Source organism: Eupeodes corollae, chromosome 1 (assembly GCF_945859685.1).
Source record: "Eupeodes corollae chromosome 1, idEupCoro1.1, whole genome shotgun sequence".
In the NCBI taxonomy this organism is placed as follows: Eukaryota; Metazoa; Arthropoda; class Insecta; order Diptera; family Syrphidae; genus Eupeodes; species Eupeodes corollae.
The window spans coordinates 309582166-309597695 of NC_079147.1; the positions used below are offsets into that span (position 1 = coordinate 309582166).

The 15530-nt window shown below is 32.3% G+C and overlaps 2 protein-coding genes across 2 annotated transcripts in view; one reads left to right on the forward strand and one right to left on the reverse strand.

Moving 5' to 3' along the window:
* Nucleotides 1-15530, forward strand: part of LOC129942846 (prolactin-releasing peptide receptor) — a 141751-nt gene that overhangs the window by 18470 nt on the left and 107751 nt on the right. The window lies entirely within an intron of this gene.
* On the reverse strand, nt 11281-11916 carry LOC129952281 (uncharacterized). Its single transcript, XM_056064798.1, has one exon. The coding sequence runs from the start codon at nt 11914-11916 to the stop codon at nt 11281-11283; it is 636 nt and encodes a 211-aa protein (XP_055920773.1).

The following is a 15530-nucleotide window of genomic DNA, read 5'->3' on the forward strand; positions in this document are numbered from 1 at the left end:
CATAACTCCTAATTTTAATCTTTCATTTGGTTTTTAAATTTTAAATATTTAAACTATAACACCCTAAATTTTCAATTTTGTGAGCACTTAAGTTACATATAAATTCTAATATCGTGGCTTTGGTATACAGTCATAAAATATTTGCTCGATTTGTGTCATAAAGTATAACTCATGACAAAAACCACACTATACCACAACAATCTCGTTTTGTTATCCTTTAGTATAGAAGGTTTGTCATATTTAATTTAATTTTAAACCATAAAACATTTCTCTAGACACCACTATCTCTCATGAATAGCATCCACAAAAATGTTGTAACGTTTCGGTTGGTAACTTTTCTACGAGTTAAATAAAAATAACTTGTATGTACAGTGAAAGCTCCAATAAATGGATACTCATTCATGCCAATAAATAAATAAATAAATAAAATGGCGCAACAGTCCGTTGAGAACTAGGGCCTAGTGGCTTTCAACTTTTAACCATTCCTGTGTGCGAATAATGTTGTCAGGGATGGAAGGGACCTACAGTTTAAAGCCGAATCCGCTTTTTTTATGAGAAAGCACTTTTTATGACAAGAATACTCTTGGAAGAGGCAGTACCCATGAAAAAAACTTTAGATGGATCAGGCAGGGATCGAACTCAAGACCTCTGGCATGACAGTCCAATGTCCAATAAAATGAAATGCAGAAAAAAGGAGTTCATTACAACAAAGTCTCAAAATTTAACGAAATAGATAGATGGATAGATAAGTTATTTGTTTAGTAAGAGGTACAACAATTTTTTGATTTAGGAGACTTAACTGCGGGATGGAAATCACATGAAACAGTCTATTTTGAGGATTGTCTTCAAACGATATTGGCAAATTTTGATTTGGGATGAAATGGGCAAACAGATTTATTATTCGGCACTAGCAAGATATTTTTTGGAGCGGAAATTTCTTCAATTTTGTACGATTCAGAGAATTTTTCCTGTTCATTAGAATACCTTGGAGCAAAACTCTTCCAAGTCGTGAGAAGAAACTATCATTTATTTATTTAATCATCAAGCAGAGATCTGACTCTTATAGACTAGGATACATAATTACTTTAATTTATTAATAATAAATATACAATTAATATGAATATAAAATAAACTCAATTCTATTACAATTGTTTCTATAAAAAAGGATTCCAAACCACACCAGAAAACTCCAACACAGATCTTACCAGAGAATTGAAAAGTGACTTAAGAGAATATGGATCTTTGGGTTTCTCTTTAAGAACCCGAGCATTTGATTATCCTTGTTAACCGTTTAGTCAATGTGTGGCAGGAATAAAAGTTTAATGTCTAAAACGACCCCCAGGTCCTTCTTACATTCAACGTGTTCTAAAGTTACATCATTAAGTTCATAATTGAATACAATAGGGGTAGCATGTCTAAAACACGACATAACTTGGCATTTAGAAATATTAATATGGAGGAAATTAGATTGACACCATTCTAAGTACATCTTCAAGAAGTAAATGACAATCAGATAAATATTTTATTCCACGATACAACTTAAGGTCATCGGCAAATAAGAAACAAGGAGAAGATACAAAAATTGACGGAATATCATTTATGAATAATAAAAATAACAATGGGCCTAAATGACTTCCCTGAGGAACACAAGTGTTTTCATAATAATAGTCTTCAATTTTAACAATTTGAATCCTGTTGGAAAGGTAAGATTTTAACCAGCTCAGAAGTTTAGAGTGAAAATCGACAGAATACAATTTATGCAGAAGCACCCTGTGGTTAAGACGATGGAATGCTTCAGCGAAATCAGTAAATATTATATCTGCTTGTATATGATCTTCAAATTTATTTATGATGTAATTAGAGACAGATTTGTTGTTGTTGATGTACCAGAAATAAAACCGTGTTGATATTCGGATATATAAATTATTTTTATACTTCTTTATTTAAATAAAAAAAATCTTTATTTCTTAAAATACTACAATAATTAATATTAATACAAAGGATAAGGATAGCACTGCACTGCTACGCTGATGATCACCAACTGCCCACTTGGCTGTCGTACTGTTTCTTCGGAGCATAATAATGCTGATCATCACTTTTGGGTGGCAATATGATTTGGAGATTAAGAACAATGAAATTGCTGATGCTGCGTTGTGTATTGATTTCATTCTGTCTTAACTCCCCTCTTAGTTCAAGTTTGAACGTCCTCGTTCAATTTCTTCTGCAATAGCGTGATTTATGCGTAGGCATGCCTGTTCCATCAAATCATCTTGAGATTCTTGGTTTTGGTTTGTATTGTATGCTCTTTTTAATATCATTATTGTGATAACAATTAAGAGTGCAAACATGGTTGTATATGTTGGATTATCGTACACTTCTTGCTGTAGAAAATTTAAAAAGTTAATGTTTTGTATTTTTAAATCTTCGTTTAGTGATTCAATATATTGTCCAATTTCATAGTTTGAACTTGAATATCCCTTTAGGAATTGTTTTATTTCGTAAGATGGGTTTTTGTATATAACTTCATCGATACAAGTTTGGTTTTCGAAGGTAACTAAATTAGTTCCGTAATAAGTGATGTTATCAACAATGTGTTCTCCAGTAATTAATATGGATCCTTCCAATATGACTTCTATCCGTGGATTGTGTTCTTTGATTTTGCTGCAAGTGGTTTTTTGGTTGTTTAATAGGTTTGATAGGCAGTTGGCGTTATGGTCTAATTTACAGTAGTAGTTGTTTAACTCTATTTTACATTCTTTAATATTTGTATAGTTATTTTTGCAGAGGGCAATTTGATTTGGTATGATTATTTTTCCATCAATATGACTTATTGCTCTAACTTCAAAAAGTTTACAGTTTAATGTTATAATAGGATATTTAATTAGAATTACAATGATATCCTGTTTTTGCATAATTTTAAATTTGGATACATCTAATAAATCTGAAATAGATAGTGATACATTTTCATGTTTGATTATATTTTTAATTTCTCTTAAACTTAATATATTAGGATTTAAATTTCCAAGCTTAGATAGTGATATAGTGTTCACTAAGTTTTGTAGTTCTAGGATGATAATTTTACATTGTTTGGTTACAATATCATCTATGTGGTTTTTTGATATACTTTCCATTAATTTGAATAATTTTGAATTAATCATAAATTGTTTATTGTTATTCTCGACTAAGTCGTTTATCTTATTTTCGATTATTATTTTATCATTATGATCAGGAGATCCTGCAATATATTTCCAAATAGTACCGATTGTTTCGATAGCTCTTTTATTACGATTAGTTAAAGTTAATTGGTCTAATAGGGTTTCGATAATAGAGAAATCTATTTCGTGTTTTTCAGTGTATGGAGTACCAGGGTATTCCGTTTGATCGTGATGCTTTATTAAAGCTTGTTTGGATTCGCGTATTATTTTTCTTATATTAGTTAGATTTGTAACATGAAAAAGATTTGCATCATCTTCGTATATTAAAACATTGTTATTATTAATTAACAAGTAATCTTCTCTTGTATAATCGATTACTTAAGCTGCACAAGCTGAGATTGATAGCAATAAGAGGAACATTTTCTGAAATTATTAGATTATTTTCAAATTATCTTTGTGAATTTCTCTTCCATTTTTTAATTTAATAGTATGACCTAAATCTTGTTTTACAATTATTTTTTTGAATTTGGGTTTTATTTTTCCCCATCTTTCATTAGTTGTTTTTTCGTATGCAATACAATTTTCTTCTAGTGGAATTTGTTTTCTTTTTTTATTAAATGTTCTTAAAGTTTTTTCTTGTGCTGTTTTTAATTTATTGAAAGTATCTGAATGGTCTTTTTCGTTAAATAATATATTCATAGGTTTTTCATTAATTACAGAATGTATAGTTTTATTGTATTCTAAAGCTGATTTGATTAGTACTTCTTCTAAGTCTACTATTTTAAATTCTTCTCTAATGCATCTAGCTAATTCTTGGATTGTGCTGTGCACTCTTTCTACCTGTCCATTCGATAGTGAATGTTTGGCTGGAACATAATACATATCAATTTTTTGACGTTCCATTAACGTTTTGAATGGTTGGCTTGTAAATGTCGGGTCATTGTCGCAAGTTATATTAGTACAATTAGGAAATGTTTGTAAAATTTCTAAAACTTTGATACCCATGTTAAGTTTGTTTTCTATGATTTTAATTACTAAAAATTTAGAATATGCATCTATGCAAGTTATGACTTTCAATTTTTCGAACATCATTACATCTAAGTGTAAGGATTCCCCTTTGTTCTTAGGAATTGGTGCCTCACCAATTGGTTCAATATGGGGCTTCCTATTGTATTTATTCCTATTGCAAATTTCACATGATCTTACATATTCTTCTACCTCTTCTCTAATTGAGGGCCAATAATACATTTCTTCTATTTGCTTTATGTTTTCTTTTGAGCCTCTGTGTGCCCTTGTATGAATTTGTTCTATTATTATTTGTTGGTCGTCTTTATTTGTTATATCATTGACGAAATGTTTGCAACGAATGAATTTATTTGTAAATGTTTTAAAAACATCTTTTAATTCATAAATTACCTCTGCATGAGTAAATAATGCTACTGTTCCTGGTTTAAGGAATTCTTTGAACAATTGTTTTAATTGTGAAGGGTCTGAATATTCTATAAGGTGCCTTTTTTTGTTAGGAAATGGATTCAGTTGTTCATGGATGAATTCTGAAGCTTTATTAACAACAATTTGTTGGTTAAATTGATTTATAGGTTTGTTTAATATTTCAATGTTATCATGTTCACTGCTTTCGGCTGAGTGTGTTGTAGCTTGGTTTGATGATGAGTCAGATATTTGATTAATGTTTTGTCTAGATAATGCATCTGCTACTATGTTTGTGGTTCCAGGTTTATAAATGAATTTTGGTGCATATTCCTCGATGATACTATGCCACCTTTTCATTTTCGAATTCGGGTTTCTTTTAGAAACAGCGTAAGTTAAGGGTTGGTGATCCGTGTGGATCTCGAGGTTTGTGATACCGTAAAGGTAATTTCTTAGATTCTTGAGTGCATAAACGATAGCGTAGAGCTCTTTCTCGTTTGTGGCATAACATTGTTCGGTTTTGTTTAGGGTTTTTGATATGAAGGTGATAGGTTTCCCATCTTGGGATAAAACTGCACCAATTGCATCATTAGAAGCATCGGTTGTTAAAGTAAATTTTTTTTTCAAAATTTGGCTGTGTAAGCTCCACTTCGTGCATTAAATATTCTTTTAATGTATTAAATGCTTTGACCGCATTTTCATCTAATATTATTTCAGTTTTTTTTGCTACATGTGTAGAAATTTGTCCATTTTCACTTTTTAAGTAACTTGTAAGGGGTTTTGCTATATTGGCAAAGTTTTTTATAAATTTTCTATAGTAGCCTATCATTCCGAGGAAACTACGAAGTTGTCTTAGTGTATTTGGTTGTGGATATTCTTTAATAGTTCGAACTTTTTCTGGGTTGGTTCGAATTACGTTTTGTGCTACGATATAACCCAAAAACTCTACTTGATCTTTGTATAACTCTGATTTTTCTATAGAAATTTTCATATTTGCCTTTTTTAGTATATTAATTATTTCGTTTAAGTGATTCGTGTGATTTTCGAGAGTATCTGAATATACAATGATATCGTCAATGTATACATGGCAAATTTTGCCTATGTATGGACGCAGTATGTCGTCCATTGCTCGTTGAAAAATAGAGGGGGCATTTTTTAAGCCAAACGGAAGTCGTATATATTCATATTTTCCGTTATTTATAGAAAAACTAGTTTTTTCTATGTCTTCTGGTTTCATCATTATCTGATGGAATCCAGATTCAAGGTCGAGGGTTGAAAAATATTTTGCTTTCCCTAGGTTAGAGAGTATAACACTTGTATCGGGTATTGGGTATTTATCCGATACAGTGTGTTCATTCAATTTTTTGAAATCAATTACAAGGCGGTTCTTTGGCGTTCCGTCTTCATTTGTTCCTTTTTTAGGAACGACCCAAACGGGGCTGTTATAAGGGCTTTTGGAAGGCCTTATTATATTTTTATTTAATAAATCGTGAATCTCGTGGTTCACAAATTTATTAACGCTTAAGGGGTAGGGGTATTGTTTCGTCCATATAGGCTTTTCTGTATCTGTACGGATTTCGGCGATAACATCGGTCCTAAATGGCAAAGTCATATCAATGCTTGAGTGGATATCCGTAATCCTTTTAGTCATTGATTCAACCAATCTTTCTATGTCAATATCTTTTATATTATTTACCTTTTTATTTACTTCTTTTTCGGTGAAAAATATTTTTTCACATTTTGTATTATATTTTATAATTCTATTCTCTAAATCAATTTTTGCATTTATATCACTAAGTAGGTTGATGCCTATAAGCGCGTCGAATTCTAAATTGTTTATCACATAAAATCTCGTGATTGTATTAAATATTAATACTTCGTGATATGTTTTTATTATTATTTCTCCATTTGGAGTGAGGGCTCGTTTAAATATAGGGAGGCTAATTTCTTCTTGAAAAATGTTTGGTTTACAATAATTACTATTAGCTCCGGTATCTAACAGAATACGAATGTTTTTATCTCCTAGTCTTCTTTGAATGTGGGGCAATCCCGTCTCATGTCTAAAAAATGATCTGAATCTTCGTTTAAATTGTTAATCCTTTCATTTTTGTTTGGTGGTGGCCTATTCGAATGTCCACTATAGTTATCTTTTTCTCTCTTGAATAGAGGTCTTTGGGGATTATTGTATAAGTTTTGATCAGGTTTTTTCCATTGCCAGTTTGGATTTTTATTGTATTGTTCAGGATTGTGTCTATAGTTACTTGGACCTGGTGGTACATTGTATGGATTCTGTGCTGTATTAGCGTGTATTTGTTTATAGTGATTTACGTCACTTTTATTCATAGGTCGATTAACTGAAGACCCAAGAACCATTGGTTCAAATCGTTGGGACAACTGTCTGTAATCATTATTTGGATATCGAGGGAAATCATTGTGTGTTGTTTGCATGTTCCGTGGAGGAAATCTTAAATTGTTGTTAGGTAGTTTCTTAATATCATTTGGTGAACTATACCTTTGTGCAAAGGTAGCACGTGATTTATTCGATTCAAGTTCTTGAGCTTTTGCTAGAGCACTTGGTAGATCTGGGGGGCAGATTGAGAATAAAATATCTGAGAGATTTCCAGACAAGCCTGATATGAATGTTCTCAAGGCGTTTTGCCTATGAATCCTACATAGTTCATGTGAAATGGGTGACTCATTTCCGTGGGTCATCATGGTCTTATTAATTATTAACGTAAGTTTTTCATTTACTTTATTATAGTAGTCTAATATCTCCATAGACCCTTGTCTTAATACACTTAGCTCCTGCTCTAACATATGCAGTGGCCTTTTATCGGCGTAAGCAAAATCTAATCTTGCCATAATTGCTTCGAAGTTTAGTGTTGTACCATGATAGGTCAAAATGTCATTTGCACTATGCAGAATTTTATTTCTGAAAATGGTTAGTGCTGCAAAAAATCTCCTACTGCCTTTTGTATATAGGCTAATTGAGTTGTAAGCAGCTTCTCTCCAGCTTACATAGGAACTTGCGTTGCCAGAAAATTCAGGTAACGACTTTATAACATCTAACCCTTCGTTATCTTGTATTGTTACATCTATAGTTTGCTTTTCATAATTCTTAACTACATTAGAAGCTCCTAAATCTTTTAGTTTTTTATTTAAGTGTTCAATTTCTTTAGAAAATTCGATTTGTAGCAAGTTTGTGTTATTTAATAATGCTTTCGCGATTAAAGCTTCTATTTCCTGTACGTTTGACATTCTGTTATTAATTACTTCACTTTTGTTTAAATCTAAATTTTTGTTTGCAGTTTGTATTTTAACTTTTTTTTGCTTCTTGTAATCACTCATAAATTTTTTAAATGTATCGGACATTTATTCATCTTAAAATATAATTTCTTACTTATAATATAAATTCTGCACTTTCTTCAATCCTGGTTGAATATATGGCTGTTTTTTGTTTATGGCGAAGACACTGATTTTAAATTTTACTTTATTTTTTCAAATTCACATTAAAATTGGCCTATCTCGCCGGGGCCTCCAATTATTTTTATACTTCTTTATTTAAATAAAAAAAATCTTTATTTCTTAAAATACTACAATAATTAATATTAATACAAAGGATAAGGATAGCACTGCACTGCTACGCTGATGATCACCAACTGCCCACTTGGCTGTCGTACTGTTTCTTCGGAGCATAATAATGCTGATCATCACTTTTGGGTGGCAATATGATTTGGAGATTAAGAACAATGAAATTGCTGATGCTGCGTTGTGTATTGATTTCATTCTGTCTTAACTTATAGTTACGTTATTTAAAAGATAATCTATTGTATACAATTCAAATTGTTTTGGAATTGCAGAAATCTTGCTGATAGGCCGGTAATTGATAATATATAAGAAATTATAGTTTCCAACTATCAAGAAATTTACCCTCGAATAGAAATGCATTGAAAATGTCCGTAAGTGGTTTAGCCATTGAATGAGCACATTTATGAAAAATAATAGGAGCAATCCCATCCTGACCATCCTTTTTACTTGCATCAAGCTCAAGCAACGCTTCTTCTACTTCGGAGACATCCAAAATCATAGAACCTATATCAAAAATCTTAGAAACACTTGGAAGTTCTTGGTTTGAAAATGATTCCGAGGAGTAAGCCGATTAAAAATATCTAGCAAAAAGGTTGCAAATTATTTGAACATCACTAGTTGTAGAATCATTGAATTTTATTCAGCTTGGATAACCAGTAGTCTTACGTTAAGAATTAATAAAGTTCCAGAAACATTTACTGTTAATCCTCATATTACATTCAGTCGTAAACATGTATTAAATATAAAAAAATGTATTTAATATGTCAAATTCGCTTTGAATAGCATTATATTTAGACGTAGGTTCAAGATTATTATAATTTTTATGTAATTTGAAAGCTTTATTCTTTCTATTTTTACGATTAATTAATATCTTATTAAACCATATAGGGTTTGAGCTTAATTTCAAGTTTTTACTTGGAAAAAATCGAGATTTCTATTGGCGATTTCTAATTGAATTTTATTATCAAATACAAAAAAATCCCAATGAAAGTTAAGAAAATATCCATTCATTGCATCAAAGTTTGCTTTGCTGAGATTTGGAATATATGTACATATGTATGTATGTATTAAAAACATTATTTTTTTAATATAATCATAAAAATAAAAGGTTCCTTCTGAGGCAACATGATGTATAGAATTTTGTATAAGCGGCAAATCGGACTTTTCAATAACAATACAAAAACATATGGACTTTAATTTCTAAAATTTTGGATTTTGGATTTATTTAGAATTGAAAGATTTGTGATGAATTACCAATTTTTACTCTCAAATCAGCAAATTCCTAAACACTAAAGTAGCCATTTTGTTATTTTGCTTTAGTTAAATTTAAAGAGATAGTAAGATACAAAAATTCTTTAAAACTGGCCCGATCATATTTTTGACTAAGGAACTCATCGTAATAATTTCGGTTCTTAAGAATAGAAAATAAAGGAGGGGTGAGTGAATATATTAGTTTCTTGCAAATTACTGAAAACTATAGATTTTTGTGAGCAGTTTAGGAAAACATTGTGGTTTATATATTTCTTCACAAAAATATCGAAGATCTTATAGATTTATTAAAAAATGTAATAAAATTTATTTTTGGATGGAAAGTTTTTTTTATTGTTAATTTCTGTTCTGCTCTCAGCAATCTGTTAAATGAGCCTTTTATTAGAATAACGGACAACGTATCGCCAGGTGTTCAAATCAAAAATCTTTCTTCTCTGCCGTACTTTCTCGGGATACAGCTTTTTTTTCAAATTAATTTATAATACATTAATTAATTTAATCAAAACTTTGTCCCATTTTCATGATAAAAGGCTTATTATATATTATAACTTTAGAACTGATCCACGTGCACGCTAAATTCATGTTTGTCGGATTTTCTTCTAAGTTAATGTTAAGTTTTCGTGGGATATTTTCTTAGTAATTGAATCTCCATCTTAAACGTTGTATGAGAAAATCATCGGAGCTGTCTGAATTTAGAGCTTTCACTGTACACACATGCAAATGGTTTAATGGTTTTCTTTCCACAATACCTTAAATAAAATCCTCCATAACTATAGAACATATATTATATATACTTTATATCTTTTTGGTTACTAGATATTATATGTTGGGTCTTGAGATGAGCAAGAATCATTGGTTTTCTGGTTCAGTTGGTTTTATGAGAAGAAAAATCCTGTTCTCCTCAATTGGGGAATTATTTCACAAAATCAATTTTTGTTTTCTATTGCACTTTATTTCTTTTACTATTGAATGGGAATTTATTCAAGTAAAATTGTGTATCTTTAAATGCAGATACTTACATTTAAAATATTGATTCAAAAAAGTCCAAAATAATTCTCCTTTATTCAGTGTTCAGTTTTTTCTAACTAAACTTCAATGTGTGTTTACCAATTTGTCATTACGAAGATGAAGGTGTTCCGTTTCATCACCAGTGAATAGTCCTTCCCTAAGGCCCTAAGGGTAAGGACGTGATCTCGGAATATATATGAAACACAGGTCCAGGAAAACCACATTTATTTGTCTTATATGTAAAATACACAATATAAATAATGGACATGCAAATCTGGGCCCCAACTGAATTTCTTTTGCTTTGTTTTTTGTATCCTTGTATCCTTTTTGTGGTCGGTTTCCTTCTTTGGTTGTACTTTTTATACATGTCTCGTGAATGCTTGGAACTTTATGTAGATTAAAATGATTTTCCCTAAAGATTGCATACATATGGTTAAGGAGTTAAAAAGAAAACAATATAATTTCATTTGACTGAGATGGGTTTTTGTTTTGATCGATGGACTCTGTTGCTTATCTAGAACGATATGGACTTACCTTAGATTCATGTATAGAGTCATAATTTTATTTGACAATTTAATTTACAACATTTTGATTTGGCTGCAAAATACATGTGAAATATTCTGTTAAGGGAGTTTGCGATTTAATTTAAGAACACATTTAAGTTGTTTACGAAAAGGACTCAAAATCGCAAAAATCTAAGGACTTTGATTGAATTTGGAAATATATAAAAACAAAACATCTTTTTTTGGTGTTAATGAATATTTTAAATAAGTTTTATTAATACCATTTACCAACAACAAATTATAAAAAACAATTAACAAGAAAAAATAATTTAAACTCTCAACATTCTGTAAGCGATCAAAGCTCCATTGGTTGCGTAAATCGGTTGAGCAAATAATCTCTGAGACCTTGGACGGACTGCTTGTGGAAGTGCTTGCAGTTTAGCAGCCCTCAATTTTGCTGGCCTGGCATTTTGTCTACGGAAACCTTTGGCAGAAGAAAAACGTCCAAACTGAGGGTTGACAATTTCTTCGGCTTCTGGATCTTCGGCCAAGTCTTCTTCTGCAGCAGGTTCATCAGCTTGTTCTTCTTCGACGGGCAATTGAGAGGCATCGTCATCAACCAAAGTTGCATCATTTCCACTGCCTTCTGCATCGGTTTCAACTTCTGGTGGGCCATAAGTCTGAGCAGGTGATCCATAGGTTTGTGCTGGGGGCAAAAGGTTGTCTGGGGGCAAGTAGGTCTTCTCTGGATCCTCTGGTAGTTCAGGTTCATTGGGCAAATTGAAACGCACCTCAGGAACTATTCCAGCTGGAGGATATGGAGTAACTGCTGGAACATCTTGTTCAGGATCAACTTCCTGACGAGCCGAAAATCTCGATTGTCTGAAGTTTCTCAAACGAGCTGCTTCTGTTGCACAAACTGCAACCACCACAACAACCAAAGCAATAGAAATAAGTTTTGCCATAATTTGATTGATTTGAATTAGGTTCAATTGTTAGACTCCAATGAAGCAACTGATACCTTCTATGGCTCCGACTTGTCTATTTAAACAAATTTTCGAACACCAAAACTAACCTTCAGCCAACAATACGAATAATAAAAAATCTTTCTTTTATTAGAAACCTTCTATTTTAAAATAAAATCATATTATGAATGACTCGAATAAACTGTATTCCGATGAGGCTATAGACTCATTTTTATGCATCGAATGTCCATAAATGGATTACATGTTGACTACGTCGATGACCATCGATGAAGTTCATCGGACTATATCACCGCGCCACCAACGTCCGCCCGTCCGTCGTCGTTTAAAGTAGTCATCATCTTCATTGATAAAGTCTTTTGAAGCAGTTTAAAAATTTTTACAAAACTTATGCATGGCTGGCACGTAGCAGCCTAAATGCGTGAGGTTTATTTTTAAACTTGTTGTGGTTTTTGAACAACAAAAAAAGGAAAACAACTTCAATTTTTTGATGATCGGAAAGGTCAGGTTTTCAAATTAATTCATATTTGTATGTATTTTGTATTTGTTATCCTCAATTTTATTTAATAGAAAACTTGAGTTTATTTTTAAACACCCATCGTCATCACATTGAGGCTCCTTCAATTTTGCTGCTACACCCATGTGCATAATGGGTACTGCATTTACCATCAACACTGAGAGCAGGAGCGTGCTGCAGAATTCGTAATGAACATTGACACAGCACGCCACCATCTAGTCTCTATTTCTCGTTATTTGTTGTTATAACCACTTAACTCCTGCTCCTGATGATGTTGTTGGTTGCAGCTGGCTGCTGTTGTTTTGTGGTTGCATGGTTTTCGAAACTTCAGGTCATTAAAAGCACCCCCGACCACACACAGGTGGTAGCATAATTTAATCGTAATCCAATACTTCATCAGAAAAAAGGATGAGCTTTTTTTAAAGATTAAACAATACGCATCCTTTTATAAAGATGTTTATATATAGGGTGTTTTTTTTTACCTGCGTAAAAAGTGTTGATGGTTATTTTTGAAGTTTGACAGTTGGGAATGTCAAAATAACGTGTTGACATTTGAGTTCATTTAGATTTGGCAATGTATCATGAATGTTTTAAAGCCAGAACAACGATTGTAAATTTTTGAAATTAAAACAATGAAAATATATTTTCGAAGTTTATTTTAGCTCAAAATTTAGTGATGAGATTTCATATTAAATAGCTTTGTCAATAAGCAAAATCCGTATTTGGAACGACAATCCTTAAGATATAAACGAACCATCCGTAATGTGGACTTTTTGTTGCGGTTTACACACTGGCGTTATCATCGGTCTTTCGAAATGAGAAAGAAAATTAAGACTTCGTTCCATTACTTCTGTTTTATTTATTATTACTCCTTTAATATTTTAAAAGTTTAAACACACACTTTTTTGGAAAAATGAAAATAGATTAAAGAGCATTCACATTCTTCTTGTGCGGTTAATAAACGGACCTCTTTACTTGACAATACGTTCAAAATTAAGATTGATAAGCATTTCTGGTGCTTGTATTAAGGCTGAATTATTGAAGGTAGAAAGGGAATTTCAAATGTCTAACTAGAGGGTTGCTTAAACAAATATCGGTAAAAGTCATGACAAATTTCAGGGTGCTTGAGAGGTGTAAAATATATTTTCCTTCAAAGTCTCATCGAATATATTTTTAAAGCAAGTTCTTTGCAGTGTTCCTTTCTTCCTTGTTTTAAGGGCACTTGGTAGTACCCGTGGCGTGATAGTTAGTGGTATGACACAATGGCGATCTGAGAACCACGGTTTCATGACGATGCTTTGGCAAATGCCACAATCGCCAAGCAAACGGGATCAAGTCCCTTGTTTGTGAAGAAGGTTGAGCATCATCTTCAACTCAATAAAAATAAAAAAATTAGCAGGTGTCGATAGTATATCCAACGTTGTACTAAGACATTAACCGATGGAGGCAATCGACATTTATACCACACTCTTCAATAATGCACTAGATAATGCATATTATCCAGTGGTTGATCCTCTCCCGAAAAAGGGAAAGGACAACTCCAACCCGTCAAATCTTCAGTTGATAAGTCTTCTTCCGAGCAGTTTTCAAACAGATCATCAATAGGGCTCTGACTAAGTGGGCTGCGGACAACAAAATAATTCCGGATAAACATTTCGGGTTCAAGGTGGGTCATACACAATCCATGCGGCGGCGCGTGTGGGGTCTAAACTAGTTTCTGATATTTAATAGAATAAATCAAAACAACAATGCCAGGTGCTGTTCTGGTTGATTTGGAAAAGGCCTTTGACACCGTATGGTTAGAGGGTCTTTACCTAAAACTGAGCAGGCTTGGCATAAGCAAACCATTGTTTTATATACTTTATGATATGCTTAAAGGTAGAAAGTTAGATGTCAAAAGTGGCAATGTAACTTTTACCACAACATTTTTAATTAAAAATCGTCTTCAACAGGGTGAATTCGCCGATTCTCCATAGCATTTACACCAGCGATCTGATAGGTAGTGTTACAAAGACAATCGCGTACGCCGACGATCTAATTGCGTACAGAACGGCCCGAAAGGTTGAGGTTATAAGAATTATCTTGCAGAGTGATTTCGACAACATTCAGCGATATTGCGACGACTGGAACCTGAAAATAAATGTCCAGAAGTATGAGACAATTCTGTTCCGGACTCCGTTAGCTAGGGCCACGAGTGTCACGTGCCAAGAATTGGCACAAAATAGTCATCGCTAATATTCACGGTCAGCGATTAGCGATCAAAAGTGTAGTGAAGTACCTCTGTATCTGGTTAGATTAGTATTTATATTTCTTCCAGCATATAAATGCTGCTCTTAACAGGGTTAGAGGAGCCTTCGAGGTGAAGGCTGACAGTCGGCTTGACCCCAGAATGAAGGGTATTTGCTGCATGATCGTTTATGGTTGTACTGTGTGGGTCAACGTTGCCCCTTCCCAGAATTGAAGTTAAATAGATCTTAGGGCCGAAGGCATTAGAATTAAGTATTATTGTTGAACTTAGAGTGTCCGTATGGGACCAGTAAGTTAATTGTAAGTTATGGATAATCAGGCTAGTTATATGAATTTTTGTCTAGCTTTAAGATAGTTTTAAGAAATAATGAAGAAATCTGAATTTAAAAAAATGCTAGAGATATTGAGTTCAATCCGTTGCGTTTTTTCACAGGTAATGCCTCTTGCGAGTTATTGACAAATCCTCCAAGAGTAATTCTGTGGAAAAAGCAATGTAATGAACTTATCAAAGAATGGGGATTATTAAGTTATTGGCTTATGCTGACAAACCACTCAAACATTCAAGCCATCATTGATGTCACACTTCCAGTTTTATTGAAAAAAGTAGTACAAAATTGCACTGATTTGATGGACTTTATAACATCACATTAAAGAAATCATATTTTAAAAAATAAAGTCCTTGACGTTAATCTTAAAGATTAAAAAACTCATTCCCTACTGTATTTAATTTTTAAATTCTCAAGGTCTTAAAAAACCCCCCATTTAAATGTATTTACAAGAAACCATTTCTGTTAAAATGGAAAAAAAATAAAGAAGACAAAAGAAAAGAAGA